At 38.5% G+C, this 24522-nt stretch overlaps 1 protein-coding gene across 9 annotated transcripts in view; it reads right to left on the reverse strand.

Moving 5' to 3' along the window:
• The window catches only part of ZRANB3 (zinc finger RANBP2-type containing 3), a 338626-nt gene extending 330541 nt beyond the window's left edge, over positions 1–8085 (reverse strand). For 3 of the 9 annotated variants that reach the window (XM_082689306.1, XM_082689302.1, XM_082689304.1), the window contains exon 1: positions 7773–8085. Coding sequence is in view for 1 of the 9 variants with exons in the window: in XM_082689300.1 (XP_082545426.1) it covers positions 7993–8027 (35 nt within the window). In the remaining 8 variants the exon portion in view is untranslated. Of the gene's footprint in view, positions 1–6596; positions 6663–7772 lie in introns of those variants that run through there. The other 6 variants (XM_082689309.1, XM_082689305.1, XM_082689308.1 and 3 more) reach the window with 4 other exon arrangements.
• Positions 8086–24522: the final 16437 nt, after the last annotated feature.

Here is a 24522-nt window from a genome sequence, read left to right on the forward strand (position 1 = left end):
CAGAGGAGCCTTTTGGTTCCCCTGGGCTGGTTCTGTCCGCCACAGAGGAGCCTTTTGGTTCCCCTGGGCTGGTTCTGTCCGCCGCAGAGGAGCCTTTTGGTTCCCCTGGGCTGGTTCTGTCCGCCACAGGGAGACCTCGTGGTTCCCCTGGGCTGGTTCTGTCCGCCAAAGGGAGACCTCGTGGTTCCCCTAGGCCGGTTGAATTTGTATTTTCGGTTTTGTACCGAAATCGCGCAGCGCCTTCTTGTTAATTGTTTTGTGTGTCTTGCTTATTGTCCTTGGTGTTTTCTTGGACTCCGAATGGAGGCCAACAATGTATGTCTTCATGCATGTCTCCATGTTATGTCTTTAAATGTGGATATATGTTCCTTGTACTGGTCATGAAGGTTACATTCTGTTTAAGGGGACTCTGGCTTTATTTCTTTCTGTTACTCCTAATAGATGTGGGGGGCTTCTCCCTCACTCACTTCCCATGTTAATGGCTATAACTGGAGCCAACTGGGGTTGGTCTAACTCGAGACAGAGACCATAAGGAATATTCCCAAGCAGCTGCCGAAACTCTTTTTGTTTCGGGGAAGTTTCCTTGTGTTCTCTGGCCTGACTTGGACTGCCTAACCCCTCCCCCCTTGCTGGTGGGAAAGCATGGCCTCTGCTCCTCTGTTGGGGCTTATGAGCTCTAAAACTGGTAATCTTTTCTCTGCCTCCTGGTAGCACTTTGTTTCTTCCGTTTCCCCCTTACATGTTTCTGTACCAACGTGTGTGCAGCCTGCATGACTGGCCTCTAGATCATGCACCACGGCTCCTTCTCTTTTCACTGTCAAGGAGCAAGAAGAGCCCCCCCCTGGGCCTAACACCCCCACTCCAGATCTTCCCACGCATGTCTCAGGTAAACATTCAAAGTGGAGTGGGCCCAGGTGGAACGTAAATCAGTATTGGAACTAAGTTAAGTTTGTTGGTTTAATTAAGACCTGTCTTTTAAGTTATCAGCAGTAAATGTGAAACTTCAAAATTTACTGAAGGTCAAATAAGCTTGTGTTACTTGTTAAAATTTGTTAGCAAAGAAATGACAAAACTGATGGTTAATTGTCTGTCTCAAAGTTCTAATGGGTAATTGCTGAAGTAGCTTTCAAAGTCTTTGGTAACCTGAAAGTTTTAAAGTTTTGCTTGGATGACAAATGGAATTGAATTGTGGACATCTAGGTCTTAACCAAACAGGATAAAATGCTAAGTCATAAATTACTGAATGTAGGTTTGTGCTTTTGACTTCTTACTGCAAAGAAACTAAGAGTATTTAAATCTGCTGGTAAGCTTGTTTTCCACTTAACTGATTCATAAATTTGCCACCTGAAGAATTCTGTTGTAACAGTTCACAATTGGTTAATAACTAAAGGTGTTTCTAAGAATACAAAGTTCTGCTTAGTGTAACTAAGATTCATGGAAATAAAAGGAAACTCTGTATGTAGGAAAATAGGAGATATGTAGGAAAGATTTAAGGAATGGGAATACATTTTGTTGAAGGTAAAGAAAGATAATTTTGTCCTAAATGAGATGGTTGTTTGGAAGGAAATGGCTTGGGACAAAACCTGAATGCAAAGGAAAGTTGTAGAAGGTTTGTGAAGGGAAATCTTCAGAAAAGAAATTTTAGCTATGGTCAAGAATGGATTAAGATTGAAATGAATGGGTTTTAAAGGTACATTGGTACAAGACTGAAATTCTCTGTTCAAAGGACAATGTTTTCTTAGATCAATTGATCTGCTGTTAAGAAAATGTAAATGGTTTTTTCTTTGCCTGCCCAGAAAAACGAGTTTCTATGTTCAGTTTTATCAGGTGTTTAACATCCCTAATTATATTTAGGCATGTGCTTTAAAACTTTCTAAGATTTTAGCAAATGTTGACAAGATTTAAGTTGTAAATCTCTTTAACTCAGGTTAAAGGTATGCGAAGTTGCTCATGAAGTACTACTGAACCAATGATAAACCTTGGGTTACATTTGGGAAAATGCTATAACTGTTCTAGAGATTCTACGCACTTCCTAAAGTTTTAACGTTTTGAGAGATCATCGCTTGATACTGTAATTATGGAAATGTTATGTATCACAGAAATAACCTGATTTCCTTGCAGCTAAATTGTAAACTCCTGTGTCTCTTTAGCTCTAACCATATCCATTCTGAGTTTTCGTCATTTATAATTGTTTTAATTCCCTGGTAAAATGAGTTTTATCTTCAAGGAGATTCCTATAAAGGACTTTTACAGATATTTGATATGCTTGAAAATCCTAAAACTGAAATGGGTAAGAATTTCCAAAACTGACTAAAGCCGCATTCACCAGATTTAGTAACATGGGACTAAAAGATTATAGTGTTGTGTCCCTTAATGTTTTGTCTTTAAACATTGCTGGTTCTCTCTAATGTTTGCTCTTCCAGACTAGGGATACTCCCTCCTAGTTATCTGTAACTTATAGAGATGTAAAAGTGCTCATTTGTAAAAGTGCTCAAGGCATTCACCTTCTCTCTCTATCTGAACCCTCTGAAACCAAAAGGTCTTAGTAAGTATTCTTTCTTCCAAGGCAATCAGTCATTTGCATAAGTTCAATAAGAATCTGTTCTCCTTGTAACAGGAAAGAATTGGAAACTGGTTATTTTACCAAGGCTTTGACTGGAATGTCATATTTGAGAAAGACATGCATAGACTCAGATATGACCAGACAGCTTTAAGGAACTAAGGTTGACTTTATAAAACCTGGAGCCATAAAGCCCCTTGGGACTGTTGGCCTGATACCTTGCTTACAGAGTTCCCAGCAGCCCCACCAGGTGAGTAAAGAATGTCACTCCTTGGTAGGTGCAGTCTCGGGAAGAGGAATTCGCCCAAAGGCATTGCAGGCATGCCTCATGGCAAGTACAGGGCTTGGCTTCTGGCCTGGAGAGGCTACTAAAAGTTCAACCTAGAGATTCCTTATACAAAGTTCCAGCAAAGCAGATTCTAAAAGATCTATTGATGACACTCACTGTTCTTGCTGAGCTTATGTAAATAATTAGGCCAAGTTTGTTAAAACTGGACTTGTTTCACAAGTGAATTAGTCCTGATTTGGCTATCTCTGGAAATGAGGGTTATTTTAGAGAGAAAAATTGTTTTAGTAACACACCTTTATGAATGTTAAATTCTAGATTTGATTGTCTTTAAATGTTTACCTAAGCTAAACAATTTGAGATAAACTTCAGAGAAGTTGTACAATCGCTTCTTTAGTCAATCTTACTGTTTTGTGGGGATATTAGCAGACCCCACAGCACATGATTAAACAACTGGAAAATGGGATTGATTCCCCTACAATTGTATAACTTAACTAACACCTTATGTGTGGCTGGGATAATGAAATTGCCTAAAAACCACCATATCGCACTCCATAGGATTAACTATGGACTTGTGGAGATAATGGATGACCCCACTTTCTTTGAGTGGATTGAATGATCCATGGGGGACTCCCCTTATCTTTTGACAAGTTTTCTCACTTGCCAGTGATCCTCTGTAATCAGGATATTGTTAAGGCTGGACCACTCAAAGGTCTTATTGGTTTTATCCCTTAGTCATATTTATCTTAGAAGTCACCTCTGTTGAGGTGCAATTGCAAACAGATGCTTTAGCTAAGCATAGAACAGCCCTCATAAAAAGAGCCTCAAAGCTCACTATGGGACAGTCCTTGACTGTAATGATGGCACATCAGGTCCAGATTTGTCTTAGAAGCCAAAGGCCATCAGTGGATGATAGAAACAAACTAATTAAATATTGGACTATACTTATAGATATGCCATAAGTAATACTTAAAACTTGTCATACTTTAAACCTAGTTACCTGTATGCCTGAACCTGACCACTGTACTTCTTTCTCTATAGAGCAAAAATGTTCAAAAGTTATTGATCTTGCTTACTCTATTTGTCCAGATTTAAGATGCCCCTGTTAAAAATACGAATGACAGTTGGTTTTCTGATGACAGTAGTTTTCATAGAAAAAAATAAGAAAAGCTAGGTGTGCCATAGTGCTCACTAGCACTTTGCAATTGCCAAAGCCTAAGAATTAACATTTATACTGACTCCAAATATGCTTTCCTGGTACTACATGCCCATGGAGCTATTTGGAAGGAAAGGGGATTGCTATCAAGCCATAACTCCCCAATCCAATATGGGCCTAAGTTCCAAAACCCTCCTCATCGCTATACTAAGGATGGCATATATCAAATCTGGGATATACATCTGTGTCTCACACCCATGATTGGACAGCTCAGTCAGAAGGCAGTTTTATGCTGGGAACAAGAATCATACGAGTGGTACTTGGGCAAATAACACATGATGTCTAGGATGGCTCACTAGAAATGTGTTCCCAAGTACAAAGGCACTCAATGATTCACTAAATAGCATCTCCCAGCTTAATACTGAAGTGTCACAGATATGCAAGGCAGTCCTACAAAATAGGATGGCCTTGGATGTCCTGACAGCAGCCCAGGATGGCACATGTGCAATTATCAAGACAGAATGTTGTGTGTACATCCCAGACTATCACAAAAATGTCACAGGAATAATAAAGGATATGAACACCCAGATTAAGGCCCTACAAGATCCTTCTCTCTCAGTAAATGGTTAAGTTCCTAATTTGAAGGAGGACTATGGCCGAATCTCTTTTTCGGGCTTTTCATTCTTATCGCCTTATTAATCTTAATATGTTGCTTTGTTCCATGTTTCTCTACTTGGTGCCGAGACTCCATTGCTACAATGACTTCGCCACGACAGACGATCCTTGTCGCGCGCAAGGACGCCTCTTCACTGTCAGCACTGGATTCAGCTGCCTCCACCTTTGTAACTCCCCTATATATTCTCCACTGATCAATATTGACCCGAGCAGGTAGGGACAGCTCTACGCCCCTATTCAGCACGAAGAAGTTACAGAAGATGAGACCTTCCACCTTCAACCCCCTTAAAGATTTCAGGGTCAAGATTGTTCAGGGGGAAATGACGGAGCAGGAGGCTGGCTGAGGAGAAAGCAAAAGCTGGCGCCTTGCACCCCACTTAGAGCAGGAACAAGACGAATGGATATAAGATTCTATCCATGATAAAGAAAAAGGGGGGAATGAAAGACCCCTGCCCTGAAAAGTCCCCTCCCCTGGCAGATAGGATAACTAACCGCTTGTTTGCTTTTCTGTGAACCGCTGGCTTTTAGGCGTAGATTAGGTTATTAATTGCGTGATTAATTGCTCTTTTGCCCTTCTGTAATTGCTTGGCTTATAGAAGACGCCATGATGGCATTCCTACCTTCCCCCTTCTTGTTCCCCCTCCCTGCCTCTCTCCTCCCGCGCGCGGGCCCTCAGAACCAATCAGCTTGTTCCCCCTTCCCGCCTCTCTCTTCCGCGCGAGCGGGTCCCCAAAGCCAATCAGCAAACTCCACATATGCCTTTTTCAAAAGTTCAAACTGTCAACCAATCAGTTGCGCCCCACCCAAAACTTGTTTGCACCTGTCTATAAAAATCCTGCACCACCCCAGCCAGGTGTGCTCAGCTAGCAGGAGCTGCTGACCACCCGCAGGCGCGCGCTGACCACCCGCAGGCGCCTGTGTAACAATAAAGAACCTCTTGCTGATTGCATCCAGTGGCAGTGTTGGATTCTTGGGTAAGGGGATCCGCGGGTCTTTCACTCACAAACACTGTTAGTAAGAAAGAAAATGGGCACAACCTTTCTGAAGAGCAATTCAGGAATTATAAAGTAATTGTGGTTAAATAACCTAACTCTAAAAAGTCAGATTTACAGGATAATCAAAAAAGCATATAAAGATTTGTTCACAAGAGCATTCTTTTTAAAAGTTAATAATTGACCCAACAATCCCACTTCTGGGCATGTATCCAAAAGAAATGAAAACAGGATCTTGAAGACTTAAGTGCATACCCATGTTGAGTGCAGCATTATTCACAATAGCTAAGAGGTAGAAGCAATCTAAATGTCTATTGGCAGAGGAATGGATAAATAAAATATAACACAGACACACATACACAGGAATATTATTCAGCTTTGAAAATGGAAATCCAGTCATATGCTACAACACTGTTGAACCTTGAGGATACAATGGTTAAGTCAAATAAGCCAGTCAAGAAGAACCAATACTGCATGAGTCCACCAATACAAGATACCTCAAGTGGGTGAACTCTTAAAAAAAAAGTAGAATGGTAGATGCCAAGGGCTGTGGGAGGGGAAAAAGAGGAGTTGTACCAAAAGTACCGTTTCAGTTTTACAAGATGAAAAAGTCCCATATATCTGTTTAATGACAAGGTACATACACTTGACACTACTCTACTATATGCTTAAAAATGGTTAAGATTGTAAATTTTATGTTTTTTACCACAAATAAAGTTCATAAAAAAATAATGTGAATATCCATCAAGTAGGACTTGATTATGTTAGAGCAATACAACGAATACCAGACAGCAATCAAAAATGTTAATTTTAAAATGATATTAACATATATCCAGTCATATCCACAGCCCATTGTTGCACATTAAAAAAAAAAAAAAAAAGTTCACAGAAAAGGTAGTATGATAGCATTCATGCAAATGTCTATACCTGTAATGGGTCTGTAAGGATATTCACCCAAATTTAATGGTATTATCTCTGGATAACAGTATTACAGATGACCTCCTTTTTCATATTTTTCTTGTTTTTAAATACAATGAGTACATATTATTCAAATGACAGAGGATACATCACAATTAGTGACTGCCACCATTTGTTCCAGATTTCTAGAATGGAATTTTACATTTCTCTCTCCTTATGTGTCTATAGCACATATTGGGGAATTAATAAATATTTGAGAGGCAAGATGAGTAGTGATTAAAAGATCAGAAATAAGACAGATTTGGATATGAATCTCAACTCCCAAATTTACCGATCAAGGCCTTAAAGTCTTCATGAATGTCACTTGAACACCAATTTCTTCAACTAAATGTCACATAACAATACTTGCAGATTGCCCACCACCACCCCACCCCACCCAAAACAATGTACTTAAAGCACGTATTATCATTCTGGCTGAGGAAACACTCAATAAAATGATGGTCATATTTACTATTCCTTAACTTGAATTCAGGACACAACAAAAACAAAAAAATAAACATCTATATAGAAAACTACACTGCAAAATTATACTGAAAATCCCAACTGCATTAAGAAATCAAGAGAGCTATATCGTACACCTGAAACTAATACTGTATGTTGAAAAACTTTAGTTAAAATAAAAAAATTACTAAAAAAGATAATTCTTTGACTGTTGGTCCCACAACACTGATGCTTTACGCGGGGGGGGGGAGGAGGGATGGTTGTGGGCCATTTTTGAGGACTAATCCTGTACCCTTCTAGCTTATCTCCTTCCAAGCAGTCTTTAATAGTGTTTGTATACGAGGGAGTTGTTATTTCAGAACTTCTAAGCCTATTTTTAGTCAAACAGATAACCTGAAGCCATACTCCAAGGACCAAAGCGGGTAAAAACATTAAAGGCAGCTTCCATGAATACATGGGTGCAATCTAACAGTGAGCAAGTCAAACGATAAAAATGCGACTCTCGGGTTGAAGACTAGGAGTGGAGAACGGCATTCTGGACTTAGGAACTACCGCCATCTCATTTCACCCACTCTTTCTTTTAAAACACAATTACATGCCGTTCGTCTCTATCTCTCTCTCTCTCTCTCTCTCTCTCTCTCTCCAGAAACTGACTTGCCCGCCACGCCACTCCAAAAGCCACACCTGGTATATTCGCTGCCGAATCTCCAACTCCCGCCACAGATTTGGCATGCGTCCGCCCCAAGGCGGAAGTGACTTCAACGGGACACTGTGAAAGTAACAGAGTTCAAACAACAGCAATCTAAAACCCGTATGGCGTTCTGAGAAAACTCTTCTCTGACTACCCCCCTCTCTTTTATGCCTCCGTCTTCTGTTAGGGTGGCGAAAAGGATTCGCCACTCACTTGCAACCGGTTCTCCGCCCCAAACTCCAAATCATTTAAGTCTGTTCCCTCTCATTGGCCAACGAAGAGACCTGGATATCTCCCAGGAACTACAATTCCCGTCAGGCCTCAAAGGAAGAAAAAGGAGGCAATGACAGAGGCTGGGGCAAAGCAGATTGGGAAATGTAGTCCCCTGCAGGCCGAACAGCGCAACAGCCCCGCCTCCCCCGCCACTGAAGCAGGAGAAACCAGGTGTTCGGCTTAGAACCCGTTACCGCTAAAGGGAGGAGCTAAGCCCTTAAGCAGCATTCCTCACTTCCCCCCACATGTTGAATAAAAATGTTAACTCCAAGAAAGCTCTATAAGTAATCCCTGAAGAAGTATGGCTGTCTTTCCAATATTTCCAGGTCATTAAAAACTCCACAGAACTCCTCCACCTCAGGCTCCCAACTCGTGGGAAAAGGTGCCTTTTTTACAAGTGGGCAAAATGGCTGTCTTGTTAGTTTTGCCATTGGTTGTCCTTTGCGTCGTTCAAGGGCGGTTACTTATCACCGATTGGTTCTTTTTCCCTTGAGGGTGGAGGAAGACTTGGCACGGCTCTGCCGCGGCCCAGGAGGAGATAAAGGGGTGGAGAGAAAGCAGTTTATTCAGGTCTGATTGGATGATCCTCATGTCACTCGGAGGATGTATAATCTATGATTTGTGGACTGTCCCTCAAAGAGAACGAAGAGGCGGGGCTAGTGCGTGGTGGGAAGGGGCGGGATTCTGCCAGCCGCGGCTGCCGCTGGAGCCGGTGTCCGGGCTGGTGATGGGGTTAATTCCCTTTCGTAAGACTCTTACTTGCACCCACCCAGCCCCGCCGTCGCCCCGCCGCGCCGCGCTCCAGCCGCCTCCTCCTCCTCCTCCTCCTCAGTAACGCGGGTAAGAGATGCCCTCCCCTCCCCCCTCCAGCTCCCCGGGAATAACGCGCCTCGCTCCCCTCCCCCGCCCGCCAACCGGTAGCGCTAACGGAGAAGGAGGCAGGCAGGGGAAAGATGTGTATGAGAAGGTGGCCTTCCCCGCCGAACCATCGGCGATCCAGCCAGGCCCCCGCCGAGGTGCTGCTGCTGCCAGCCCGCCGGGAGGTCGGCTTCCGAGGGAGCCCTGCTCGCCTGGCCCGCCGCAGCGGCTGCAGCTGCATCCACTACCTTGTGCCCACCGCCCCCACCCGGGGGCCATGTGAAAAGCAAACCCCTCGAGGCCTAGCGGAGGAGGCAGGGGAAAGGTTCCCGAGTCCCTGCCATGGCTGCTGCTTGCTGCCTTTGCAGCCCCAGGGACTCGGGAACCAGCCACAGAAGGCCTGCCAGGAGCGGGTGCCGTGCGTGGTTCTCCTCTCTCCGGTGGCTGGCGCCGGTGCTTCGGGCTCCCTGGCCCACCCCACGCCTCGGCCCCCAGCCTTGCACCGGGAGAATTTTTAGAAAGGAAATAAGGCGTTCCGACCGGTTGGTGAAATGTAGGCATATCTTGCCTGTTGTACCAGAAAAAGCACAATGGGATTATTGAAAAGAAAGTTGAATGACTGTCAGTGCCACGGACCCCAGGGGTCAGATTTACACATTTTATGGTTGAGCCTTGGGCTCAAACCTGTGTTTTTGAAGTTTGGGTTTTTTTTGTTCTCTTTTTTGTTACTAGGTGCAGTGGAGAGTGCTTCTCTTTTTGAGCTTGCTTTTATGTAGGAACAAATTGTTGAGGCTATCTTGTCCCGTGTGTAATTGTCCTGGATAGCAAGTTAAGTAAAAGTAAGGCTTAGTAAGTAGCAGATGATTTTTCTAATATGAGGTCCCAGGAAATAGATGTGTATAGATCTAAGTATCCATGGTTGTAGTTTGCAAAATTGTAATTCTGAAGAAACCCTTTGCTATTAGCTTAGATGTCCTTGATTAGAAGAACTTTTGAGTAATTAAAAGGTGGTTAAAGTCTAACTGGAAGCTAAGCGAGTTGTAATATTTGATATAGCCGGTTACCAGTGTACCTAGAGTACCTGGACATACCTCAACCTAATAAAATTTGGCATATTTGAGAACGAATGTTTTTTCCTCACACAGTGATTAGGTGCTCATCTTTTCACACCTTGTGGGGTTGGTTTGGGGGGGGTTGTTTTTGTTTTGTTTTGTTTTGGATGAGTATGTCCTTAAATAATGGATTCTGTAATTTGTAGTAAACATGATCATATCAAGGGTAAAATTTTAGGCCCACTTCTGAGGCTTAACTTGTTAAGTGTAAACTTGGGTTCTGAAGAAATAATCAATTTGCCTGTGTAGACCATTTCTTCAGGGTCTAAGGAGACCCCGTTGCCTTAATGATCTTACATATTTCTGTAACTCATGCATTTGCATACAGAATTACATAGATCCTAGATTCAGGATCTGGAAGAAATGTCAATGTGTGCTAAAAAAAAAGAAAAAAAGAAAAAAAAAAAAGAAACATAACCCTGAAAGGTAAATTTGCTCAGCTCCTACAAAGCACTGGTATATATATATGTATATGTATGCATATATTTTTTTTCATGTATCAGCATTTTCTAAAACTTGTTGGTTAATTGATATAGAATTGATACTTTCAGATGTCATATACTTTATATACAGAAAAGGCTGGTGAATAGGAGGCTTTTACATTGTCTTATTAGCTGTGGACCTTCTGTGAGCCCGAGTCTCAGGTATAAAATTGGGATGATAGCACTTAACACTTGGAGTTGTGAGGATTAGAGATGAAATGTATAAAGCTCCTACTATTGTGTTTAATGCATAGTATGCGTTATTAAATATTAACTTAATGCATCTTAAGAGAATGAGTTTATTTACATGCACATGTTGCAGCCTCAGAACTTGCTCTTTTATGGTAGAGGAGTACTATGGGAGTTTTCATTTATATAGGGACTTAAATTCTTGCCGTTTGCCGCTAGCCATTTTCAAAGTAAAAGGTATGTGACAAACTGGAAATCAGATACTGAAGAGTTGTTGATTTTATAGAAGGTTTTTAAATTTTTGCGTCAAAATCCCTATGTTTAGAATATATTTCAGATGAATTTTTGGAATAAAAGGATGTAGTAAATTGTTGAAATGATAAATTATTGTAAAATCTTTTGAATTTTACTTAGCTGATAGGTGTTTCAAGGTTTATATTGTTTGCAATCCATATTCACTGTGCTATCAGGCTACTGACAGGCAACTCTTTAATACAGAGTTAAGATTAAGTGAGTCATTTGAATTCATTATGGCCATAGGCCGACTTGCTGTTTTTAATTCTCAGTATATATCAGTACTTGAGTTTTTCTTTTCTGTGAAACAACAGACACACTGTTCCTTTCTCTTTTCAGGCACTTTGGAAAATGTATTTTTCTTCACACATAATAGTGTCTTTTGAGTTTGTCCTGGTAGACAAATTAAAGTTTAACATGAAAAGTTTATTACAAAGTCTCCTGACAGTAAGGCCTGGCCAGGGTTCAAGGCAGCTGTACCTTATGTTGAATGGTGAATGAACCCAGTACAATTGGATGCTCTTTTGGGGAACGTTAAGTGGCAGCAGCAGAATATTTTATAAAATTGAAATAAACTTTTTAAAAAATTATGCAGAAAAAATGCAGTGCCAGGCCTTTCCAAATAATAAAAGAGATTTTCTAGTACTGACACTTTAGCATACTTAATTATACACATTTAAATTAATGTTGATTTTTAATTCTGCAGAAACAGAGAAATACTGAGAGTTGATAAAGGTTTTATTTTCTCCCTTCTTGAGAATGTTACAATAATAAGCACTTAAGCCTTGATGGGCTTATAATACATTGTTGCTATTTGAATTAGAAAACTTCACTATTAACACTTCCATGATCTATTGTAAATACTCTGACAGTCTGTGTGTCAAAGAGTTGTGGCTACAAGTAGCAGTCAGTTTTTCAAATGGCTCTTGTAGCTCCAAATCATAGACTCTATTTCTTTGTAGTTACACCTCACTGCATTGATGATAACTTATTATTTATAATTTAAGATAACTAAGATACGTAAGGAGACTGTCAGTTTTGTCTTACCATAATAGAATATTTTCTTAGAAAGGTAAAATAGTCTTGCATCTGATCCTGTGAAGTCTCATAATGTTTATTAGTAATATAGACATGTGCAAAGAATCAAATCATAAAATCAAACAAAATTTTATTAAGTTAACTTTGCTTTCCAAATAAGGATACGTTATATAAATTAAGCAAATTTGTTTGTACCTGTTAAGATGTAAGCATGTGTATCTTCTCCAGAATTTAATTCAGTTAGTCATTGGGTGATAGTTGAAACAAAAGATGAGTTATTTAATCCTGGCACGAATCTAGTTCTGTGTCTTATTCTCCAAAAGTTTGGTTTTTTCTCAGATTTTATCCTTGAAAATTTTACCTCTTCTTACCTTCTTAGTCTCTACATGTGCCCATTAACTTAAAAATTTCCCCCATGGTTTTGAAAGCTGGTACTTAAGGTCTTTGTTTTTCTCTTTGTCTTCTGAATTGTAGATTTGTAACTTAAAAAAACAAACAAAAAAAACCTCCTACACTTAAGCCCACTTCTCTTGTGCCTTCTTATTTCATAAATACTAAACCATATAGCATGTTTAAATGATTATTCTTATTGCCTGCTTGACTAGTGTTTTCATCTATAACTCCTTAAAAGTACTTTCTCTCAAAAAGAAATTAAGTATGGGAAGTAAGTTACATTATGTTCTTATTTTTTACCTTTCTTCTTGAAGGGCGTAATTTGATATCATCCTGCCAAAGAGTTTGTTTAAAGTACTATAATTTTACTTCTCCCAACTTTATATTTATCAATGACATAAAAATTAGTTTTGTGAGCTAGTTGTACAGTTAACTTCACTAACCTTTCTTCTGCTTGAAAGAAATTCCATAACCGGTATATCACCTTAAAGTCTGAGTTGGAAGTTTAACTGCAGATTTACCTTGATGCCTTGTTTCTCAGTAGAGAAGCTATGGAATTACAAAAGAAAGGTCTAATGTTGTGGGGATAAAATTAAATGTATGCAAAGCAAAGACTTAAATGAACACAAGGCCCTCATTTTTAAAGTGCTCTTGGGACAGATGCTTATTACAGAATTGCTATGTTTAAAAATAGTATCTTTTTGCTGGAAACATCCCAAATCCCTTCCTTGAGCGAGTGGTTAAACCATTCTATATCCATACCATGGACTACTATGCAGCAATAAAAAGGAAGAAAACATTGATAAAGCAACTTATGTGGATCTTAAAGTAATATACCAAATGAAAAAAAGTTTTAAAATGGGAGAACCATGTGGTCTCATTTATATAACATTCTCGAAATGGCAAATTATGAGCTAGAGCGCAGATCAGTGGTTTCCAGGAATTAGAAATGGGGTTTGAGGAAGCAGGATGGTTGTAACTAGAGAGGGGTAGTATGAGGGATCTTTGTAATACTGGAACGTTTATGTATCTTGATTGTATGCTGGTTCCCTAAATCTACATTGCATAGAAACACAGACAAATGGGGCTCTTAGGTGGCTCTTTTCATTAAGTGTCTGACTCTAGATTTTGGCTCAGGTCATGAACTCGGGGTGGTAAGATGGAGCCTTGAGTTAGGCTCTGCACTGGGCATGGAACCTGCTTAAGATTCTCCCTGCTTTTCACTCCATTCACGCATGAGCACTTGTGCATGTGCACTCTCTCTTGCTGTCTAAGAAAGAGGAAAAGAAAAGAAACAGACAAATGAATGTGTGTAAAACTGGCAAACTCTGAATAAGGTCATATATCAATGCCAATCCCTGCTTCTGATGCTGAACTATATTTACATTGTCATTGAGGGAAATTGAGTGACGAGTACATGGTATCTTTCTATACTATTTTTGCAACTGCCTATGAATGTGTAATTGTTTGAAAAATAGAAAGCTAAGCAAAAAACTCTGATACTTATATATATGTTCCTGTATAGTATTGAAAAAAGTATAATTTTAAGCAAATACCTTCAATATACCGTTCATACATTTTATATTGTTCATTTGTGTTAGTTTTACCAAGTTCACATGCATCTGAAACACAACAGAAATACCTCTACATCAAACATATCCAAGGTGCAATTTCTGTTTTCATTTTATAAGCCTTGTTTCCCCAAATGCCAATTCTTTCATCATTCTCCTTTTATAAAGGCTTGCTGCCCTTTCACTTTTCAACCCTTTCTTGTATAAACTAAAAAGAATCTGACTTTAGTTATCTATATTGTTCATTTTCCAGTTGCAATAGAAGGATTTTTATCAAGAGGTGATACATTCATTATTTAACCAGATATTTATATATTAAACCTATTGATTATCTGTAAGATAAAATAAAAGATGTTATCTTCTTGTAAAGACATACAGAACCAGCAAATAAATCATTTGGGGAAAGAAAGTTATATAAGTGCTTGTTAAGTTACTCTAATTACTGTATGACCCTACACTTTTTAATACAAAAGTACTAAATGTTCTAAAGCAATTGGAGAGTAACATAAGGAGGTCAAAAATAAAAGTGTAGACCACCAACTTGGGGAGGATACTTTTTTGTGATACAGATGACCTTGATCCATTTGGAGTTAATTTTTATGTATGGTATGAGGTAGGAGGTCCAAATACATTTTTTTACATGTGGATATCATTTTTTTTTTTTTGAAGATTTTATTTATTTATTTCTTAGAGTAAGCACAAGCAGACAGAGTGGCGGGCAGAGGCAGAGGGAGAAGCAGGCTCCCCACTGAGCAAGGAGCCCTATACCAACGAACTCGAACGAACGAACTCGATCCCAAGACGCTGGGATCATGACCCGAGCCGAAGGCAGCCGCTTGACCAACTGAGCCACCCAGGTGTCTCTGTGGATATCATTTTTATCTCCACGCCATTTGTTGAAAACACTGTTCTTTCCCTATTGAATTGTCTTGGCTCTTGTGGACCATAAATGTAAGAGATTATTTCTCAACTCTAAATTCTATTGCATTGATTTATAGGTCTATTACTAGACCAGTAGTACCACACTGTTTGATTATGTAACTTTGTAACAAGTTTTGAAATTGGGACTTGTGAGACCTCCAACTTTGCTCTTTTTCAGGATTGTTTTGGCTATTCTGAGTCCCTTTGATTTCTTTATATAGTTTAAGATCAGCTTGCCAGAAAGCCAGCTTGAATTTTTGATAAAGATTGTGTCAAACGTAGGTCAGTTTTGCAATTTGGGAAGTATTACCATATTCAACAGTATTATATGAGAGAATTTCTTTAACGTGTAATGATTCATTTTAAAAGAATAATAAACTCATTGCATGTTAATATAAATACTACATTTATATGAAAAATGACTTTGCAGAATTAAAAAATAGCAAGAATGGGATTGTTTTATGTTTACATTTCTTCTTAATATCTGACTTATCAGAAGATAGCTGGTTTTTATGCATTCACTCTGCTTTTGCATTCACTCTGATAGGACATTTGATTTTGGTTGAAATAATAATAAGGCAATTTGGCCACATACAAATATTCAGAAGAAAAGTAAGCACATGTCCTCATGGACCCTTTGAAAGGATCTTGATCGGCAGTGGTCCTTGAACCACACTTTGAAAACAGCTTCTCCAGTGGAAAGCAATATGTTTGGAAACTCAAAGATTTGATTAAATACTACAAGTCTGCCACTCAACAACTGATGTGACTTTTGAGCCAGTAACTTAGCCTTTCAATCTGTTTCTTCATCTGTATATTGGGGATAATGACACCATACTTTGAAGGGAGGGAACAAGATCATGTATGTAAAGTTTGGGATATACAGAAACCACCAAAGAATTGATTCTTGTTCTGTTTCATTTATACTTGTCCACCTCTGTCTATTGTATGGGATTAGCTAATTTTTTCCCACTGAATGTTTACATACCACAGCATGGTTGTAGCCTTTATATAAATTTGGTTCGTTGTAGTGGTATTTACTTAAGAGTGGAGCTTTATTCATATAGTCTTTTATCATTCCTTTTAGCTACAAATCATGTTAAGAAGGAAAGAGAAGGGTCCACAAAGAAAGTAAAAAAATTTATCAGAAATGAGGGAGTAAAATTGATGCCTCCTTTCAGACCATTTGTCACTCCAGTCCTGCTACTAATTTTGTAGAATGAAGGAAACTGCAAAAAAACAACAACAAAAAACCCTCTGCCTTAAAAAGTGGTTCTTTAGTATGTATTTTCCCTGTTATAATTAATAAATTTGAAGTATTAATGACTCCAAATCTTTAATGATTCTATAATACTGAACCAAATCATACATGATGTTTAAAAAAAAAAAAAAAACCAAACTCTTGCCACTTAAACTCTATATCATTAGAGTAGTAGGTATAACTTTGCATTTATCTGAAAAGCTAAATAAAGTGAATTGATTTTTTATAGGACATGGAAAGTGTAGATTCATTCAACAAGTATTTTTTGAAAACTTACTTTGTACCCTCTACTGGTATTTTGAAACAGATAATACCCTTGCCCTCCTAGATCTCATTTTCTTGTGGGTATTACTGATGTTCAGCAGTGTTGTCCTGAAGACAGAGTTTAAAGGAAGAAGTACATTTTTTTTTAAGATTTTTTTATTTATTTGACAGACCGAGATCACAGAGAAGCAGGCGGAGAGAGGAGGAAGCAGGTTACCTACTGAGCAGAGAGCCCAGTGCAGGGCTTGATCCCAGGACCCTGAGATCATGACCTGAGCCCAAGGCAGAGGCTTTAACCCACTGAGCCACCCAGGAGCCTCAAGGAAGAAGTACATTGAGAGCACTTTGAGCTCTGTAACTGTTAGCTGTACATATTTTGAGCCAAACAAATCATTTCCACTGTAGAGCCTCTTAATCCCAAATGTACTGGATCTTAAGGGACGTTACAAAGTCTAAGCCCAAATGTTTCATCTTCACTTATCGAGGATTTCTTGTCTTTTCAGTGCTAAACCAAAAAATCCAATAGTTTTTCTTAAAATTACCTGCATTTACATAGAGCAGTAGGGCCATCTTCGTGTTGAAATGTGAGAATTCATCTGGTCCAACCTCAGTAGTTCTCAAGGATCAGTCCAGTGGCAGTTACCTGGGCAGCTTTTCCTGAAGTTGTCTGCTTTTCATTTCCTTTCTTCTTCCAGGGGGTACTAGATTGAGGACAAGGGAAGAGAGCTGCCTGGCTTTTGCCTTCCAAGCGAGCTGTGGTGGAAATCTGATAGGACAGAGAAATCAGGCAGTCATTTAGCCTTTGCTTGAACTATTCTTGTGGTGGGAGTACATTTCTAAGGGACTTCTTGTCTATACTTTATATTTCTTTGTTTCAGCATCTTTAGGTATATGGTCATAGAGATATATACATATATACAGATGTGTACCTATCAGTGTAGATTTGTATGTTTATACTTGTATGTTATATTTTCTGGTTGCCATATTACATTACATACACACATTTTATATATATATATGTGTGTGTGTGTATATATATATATATAATTTTTTTTTTTTTTGATGTATGGAGGAAGGGCATAGGAGGAGAGGAGATCCAATTGAAAGAGACCGTAATTGAAATTTAATCATAATCATAAAGGTGCATCAATATCCATGTAAAAAAAAAAAAAACTCTGGTAAAAGAATAGTGCCCCCAGAGAGTAGAAACTAAGGTGTGGGTAAGGATGGGAGACTTCACCTGCTCAGGTATAAGACCCTCCTGTTTGGCCTAGTTGTCCTAATAAGGGAGGGAAAGGAAAAGTAATCCCATAAATGTCTCTAGTAGGTATGTGTCTCCCCATTTCACTTGCCCCTGGGTATTTAGCACCCTCCTTATACTTATCCAGGTTAAATTCCATATTATTACTGACTGAGGGACTCCATCTAGTCCTCAAAGTGCATTAGATCTTGTCATAGAACCAGGAAGCTAGACCATAATGATATCACTTCTGGTTTTAGGTTTTTATATTACACAAGATGGTATAATCACAGGAAAGAAATGTTTTGAAGGACAGTTTTAAAAACAAATTTTAAATCATTTTGATAAGTTAATTTGAAAAATATGTTCAGAATTGTTTTGTTTTGGTTTTAAACTCAGGTAATTTTGCAAACCTGTGTGTCTTTTAAAGTCAGAAATATTTCATTAAAAAAGGAAAAAATAAATTGAAAATTTTAAAGATATTTTGTATTATTTAATAAACTCAACAGATTGTTTTACTTTTTGACTGGGATAAAAACTGAATCAGTTTAAAGCGCCCTTTAAGTGAGCTTTAAAATGAACTTTTTGGAAAGTTTGTACTTTTTTAAAAATTAACATATCATGTGTTTTTTGCTTCGGGGGTACAGGTCTGTGAATCATCAGTCTTACACAATTCACTGCACTCGCCATAGCACATACCCTCCCCGATGTCTATAATCCAGCCACCCTATCCCAGCACCCCCACCCCCCAGCAACCCTCAGTTTGTTTCCTGAGATTGAGTCTCATGGTTTGTCTCCCCACCAAAAGTTTGTGCTTTTTGAAAGCCTTTTAAAAAATCAAAACAGTACACTGCACATAAAAACCAAATAGTACAGCGGATCTGTAATTGATTATCATTCCCTTATCCACTTTTACTATATGGATACAGGAGTTTCTTGAAGAGAGCTAGAATGTTCTTAGCACCAAAAATCAAATGAATTCTTCTTTATGCTCCCATTAGTTTATCAAAATCATGTCACATTGTTTTCTTACACTGGAAGCATGGATTTTCTGTAATTTTTAAAAAATTATCCTGGTGTGCTCGCTTCGGCAGCACATAAACTAAAAAAAATTATCCTGGAGTTTCTAATGGTCTTTTTTTTTTTTTCTGATTGACGAGCAATAATGTACCATCAGCGTATCATCGAAGCTTTTCAGTCTCTGTTTCATGGAGACCTCTTTATCTAAGGGATTTTCTCTTGGATTCTTTTTTGTCCTCATCCTGGGACTTCCCTTCTGCCGTTTGAGGTTGAGCCAATTGTTTGCTGGCTTCTGTGGATCTGTCCTCTCTCTTGGTTTTTATACTCATTTTGCTAGATTATAGCCTAAGATATTTTTCTTTAAAAGGTTGCTTGAGGGACGCCTGGGTGGCTCAGTGGGTTAAAGCCTCTGCCTTTGGCTCGGGTCGTGATCCCAGGGTCCTGGGATCGAGCCCCACATCGGGCTCTCTGCTCTGCAGGGAGCCTGCTTCCTCCTCTCTGCCTGCCTCTCTGCCTACCTGTGATCTCTGTCTGTCAAATAAATAAATAAAATCTAAAAAATAAAATAAAATAAAAGGTTGCTTGAAAAGTAGATCTTTTCAGACTTGAGAAACCTGAAGTCTTTATTCTGCCATCACACCTCCTGGAGGGCATAGAGTGCTAACTTCAGTCATTTGCCCATTGTACTAGTATGTCACTGTTGTCTTCTAGCGTCTGTGTTACTTTTGAGAAATCTGCTGAAATTTTCCAAGCACATACAAAATTTGATAGATGATTGATTTTTTTTTTAAGATTTTATTTATTTATCAGAGAGAGAAGGGGAGAGAGCGAGCACAGGCAGACAGATTGGCAGGCAGAGGGAGAAGCAGGCTCCGTGCTGAGCAAGGAGCCCGACGTGGGACTCGATCCCAGGACGCTGGGATCATGACCTGAGCCGAAGGCAGCTGCTTAACCAACTGAGCCACCCAGGCGTCCCTAGATGATTGATTTTTACAGTTGTTAACATTTTGCTCTGTTTGCTTTACTCTATATCAATCCATCTCATTTTTTTGACACGTTTCAAAATAAATTCAGGAATCAGTATACTTCAGTCCTGAACACTTTGGCATGCATGTAATTAACTAGAGTTCAGTATTTGTTTATGTTTTTATGGATAAATATACATTCAGAAAATGCATAAATCAGGAACTTACCATTCAGTGAATTTTGTATACATAGACTCGTGTCATGGTATAAAACATTACCATCATGCTAATAAACAACAACCAAAAGTTTTGATTCTTTTTCATCATATATTTTCCTGTGCTAGGAACTTTCATAAATGTAATCATACAATATGTACTCTTTTGTGTAAGGCTTCTTCTTTTTTTTTTTTTTTTTTAAGATTTTATTTATTTATTTAACAGACAGAGATCACAAGTAGGCAGAGAGGCAGGTAGAAAGAGAGAGGGGAGGAAGCAGGCTATCCGCGGAGCGGACAGCCCGATGCGGGGCTCGATCCCAGGACCCTGGGATCATGACCTGAGCCGAAGGCAGAGGCTTTAACCCACTGAGCCACCCAGGCGCCCCAGGCTTCTTTTTTTTAACTTAGCATATTTTTCACATTTATCCATGTTGTTGCATGTATAAATAGTTGCTCTTTTACTACAGAGTAGTATTTCGTTGTATAAATATGCAATTCGTTTTTCTATTCTGTTGGTTGCCACCTATGTGCTGTTTCTGCTTTTTATCATAAATAAAAAACTCTATTTGACTTGCAAGAGTATTGGAGAATAAGTTTTAAATATTCAAATGAGAAATACCTGCTAACATGCAGCATACAGCACAAAAATCCATTTGTTTATTTCTTTCTTCCTTTCATTTCCTAGATCTTGAGTTTTTGTTAATACAAAATGAAGGCACAACTTAGATGAGAATGTTGGCATGGTTTCTTTTGTTTCTTGCTGTACAAAGAGAAAGTAGGAAGATTATTTAAAATCATCCCACTTTTTGGGATGCCTGGGTGGCTCAGTTGGTTAAGCAGCTGCCTTCGGCTCAGGTCATGATCCCAGCGTCCTGGGATCGAGTCCCACGTCGGGCTCCTTGCTCAGCAGGGAGCCTGCTTCTCCCTCTGCCTCTGCCTGCCATTCTGTCTGCCTATGCTCTCTCTCTTTCTCTCTCTCTGACAAATAAATAAGATCTTTAAAAAAAAAAGATAATAAAATCATCCCACTTTTAAAAAAAATAATCTCTGTACCCGGCATGGGGCTTAAATTCACAACCCCAAGATGAAGAGTCACATGCTCTACTGATTGAGCCAGCCAGGAACCCCATAAAGTCACCCCATTTTTTTAAAGTTTTGAATATTTTTATTGAAATTTTAGGATTAACCTGTGTTTCCTAGTCCATTGACTTATTTTAGGTAATTGGGTATTTAAATTGTCTTTCCTAGAAGTTAGCATTTCAGCACAAAGTCATTGAATTTTAGAAGTAGATGTTTTTAAAGAATATATTAATTTGACATTAACTTTTTTTTTTTAAAGATTTTATTTATTTGACAGAGATCACAAGCAGGCAGAGAGGCAGGCAGAGAGGGAGAGGGAGAGAGAGAGGAGGAAGCAGGCTCCCTGCTAAGCAGAGAGCCCAATGTGGAGCTCTATCCCAGGACCCTAAGATCATGACCTGAGCCAAAGGCAGAGGCTTTAACCCACTGAGCCACTCAGGAGCCCCTTATTTGACATTAACTTTCATATGAATCACCCTTAATCTAGAGAGGCATGACCCTTTTGAGTTATGTTTTGTGTCTACCATGCAGGAGTACTGTGTATTTTGCTTATTTTTTATAAAGATTGTCAATTCTACTAGTAATTGTAGATTTTAAGATCATGATCTAGACGGTCCTTTCTATCTTTAAAGTTTTGTTAAATTTCTATGTTAAATTAAGAATGAAATTTTCTGGTTGCCATATTGCATTACACAAAAGGGTTATTCTGGTGTAATGTTCCAGTGTACACATTCCATGGCTTTTTGTGAGTGTTAGTGTTATGGCTAATGACTGTTAATTTTGAAATTAAATTAAAACAAAAAGAGAGTAGTGTCTTTTGTAGTCTAATTTTCAGGCTGTGTTTGTGGTATATGAAATTTATTTTATGGCTTTTCTGAAAACTACATGCAAATGCTACACAGCATTTCAGTAGCATTTACCTTACTACTGAAATGGAATACCCAATAATAAAATAGGCAAAAGTTTTAAGAGGATTGATTTATAAATGTTAAATACTCCTTATGTGTACTTGGGACTTTATTGGCACTTAACACCTATACTTTGATTTTAGAAAGGACTTATTCATCTTTTCGCATGTCTTTTTCTCTTGGTTTATGTGCCATTTGTGAAAATGCTTAAAGAAATGCTGGTACTAAGATAAAGGATAATTGATGTTCTTGTTTGTGAAAGTTCCACTAAGATCACAGAAATGACTACTAAATAAATTGCTTCTGTCTTTGAAGATATAACCTCTGCTTTCAAGAAGCTCATGACTTAGTGGAAATCCATTAAAGTCAAAATTTCCATATTATAAATGTCTTCCATATTATAAATGTAGCTTCCATTTCCTTTTCTTGATTTCTCCTCCACTTATTTGTTCTCTTCTTTCCCCTTGTCTTTGGTCACATTTACTTAAAGATAGGACAGAATGAATGAGCTGTGAAAAAGGAGGAGCAAGGGACACCTGGCCAGCTCAGTTACTGGAGCATGCCATTCTTGATCTTGGGGTTGTAAGTTTGAACTCCACAGTTGATGTAGAGATTACTTACAAATGAAATCTTTAAAAAAAAAAAAAAGGGCAAGAGTCTCAATCAGTGTTATTTTTAATTAAATATATGCAGTATCAAGGATTACATAGGCTTTAACCTTCTAAATGCACAACAGAAAATCAAGTGAAAGTTGGTGGGTAGGTAATTGAATTGCTTTTACGTTTCCTATCATAAAATCCTGTCATAAAGAATATAGGCATTCTAGGGGCACCTTGGTGGCTCAGTCAAGTAAGTGTCTGCCTTAGTCTCAGATCATGGTCCTAGGGTCCTATGATTGAGCCCTATGTTTAGGGGCTTTCTGCTCAGCATGGAGTCTGCTTCTTCCTCTCCCTCTGCCCTTCCCCATACTTGTGCTCTCTCTTGCTCTCTCTCAAATAAATTAAATCTTTAATTAAAAAAAAAATACAAGCATTCTTGTCTTAATCTCATTTCTCTCACAGCTCTTCACTTGGCATCCTGTGCTTCAAAGACACTAAATTAATAACCCAGCCAAGACTTCATCCCACTTCTCTAAACTATAAGTCAAACTTTATACTGTACCAAGTATAAAGAAATTAATCAGGTCAATTAATTTGCTTTTTTGTAGCCCCAGAACTTAATGGAGGCAAATTTATTGGAGAATATTTAAAGATAGTTAGCTTGTCATACTGCAATCAAACTCCATACTTTATTCATCTGTAAGTTATAGTGTTACCTGCTTAAAACTAATTACTTATTGTACTTAGAGGACCTTCCCTCTTGACTCAAGTGCTAGTATTTATGACTACATTATAACAGAACCTGAGCTACTCATTTGAAATTAAGAAATTTCACAGTTAGTGTACATTGTACATTATAGCCCATACAAGAATTGGCTTGAGTTTCTAGCTAAAGGAAATATGATGAGGCAAGAGTTATGTTGGGATGCAGGTGATGCATCCCTAACTTTCTGGCAATTTCTTAACTAATTTCTTAATTATATGTGATTGGTGGTATAGGGTGATCAACCAAATGTGAATAGCCCAGTATAAGACCCTCTACAAATAAATAGTGCATATTACTTGCTTTATACTGAGTCAAATGTGTTTGCTTTCGTCTTAAAAGCAGACCTAGAGAACCACTAACCTACTTTTAGTCACTATAGATTTGCCTCTTCCAGACATCTTATATACATGAAATCATACGATATGTCATTTTTTGTGACTATTTTTCACTTAAGCATAGTCTTTAAGAATCATCTATATTGTAGCATGAATCAATGCTTCTTTCCTTTTTTGTGTTTGAATAATACACCACTGTATGGATATATCACAATTTTTTAATCCATCAGTTGAGGACCATTTGAGTTGTTTATATTTCTTGGCAATTAAGAATAACGCTGCTGTGAAAATTCTTGTGTAAGTTTTGTGTGGGTGTATGTTTTCATTTCCCTTTGGTATATACCTAGGAGTAAAATTGCTGAGTCATGTGATAACTCCATGTTTAGCCACTTGAAGAACAGATAAACCGTTTTCCAGAGTAGCTGTATTCCCAGCTGCATTCCCAGCAGCAATATAAAGGGCTTGCAGTCTCCCCATACTCCCCAGTGCTGTCATTGTCAGTCTTTAATTATAACGATTTTCTTAGGTTTGCAGTTAGATCTTCTTGTGGTTCTGATCTCCATTTCACTAATGATTAAAGATGTTGAACATCTTTTCATGTACTTATTATTGGCTAATGATTTAATGTAGACCTTGATATCTAAATGTTTTTGTAGCTTTTATGCAATCTACAATTACTCAGTATTTAGGCTCTGTGTTCCACATAAAATGCCAGTGTATATATGAACACATTAAAGGTCCTAGTTAGTTCTATGTCCTGTTGGAGAATTGGAGAGATACTGTTTCATCTGTTTTTCCAAACTTACCTGTTACTATAAGGATAGTCACCAGTTTGCCTAGGAGGACAGTCCCAGTTAACCATTAATTGAATTGCTTTGTTGTGGCATAATTATAAAAGTGCCCTCTTTCACTTTGAAGTGCCCTGATTTGGACAATAAATTATATGGCCATCCTAC

The sequence above is a fragment of the Mustela nivalis genome, assembly GCF_964662115.1.
Source record: "Mustela nivalis genome assembly, chromosome: 11".
In the NCBI taxonomy this organism is placed as follows: domain Eukaryota; kingdom Metazoa; phylum Chordata; class Mammalia; order Carnivora; family Mustelidae; genus Mustela; species Mustela nivalis.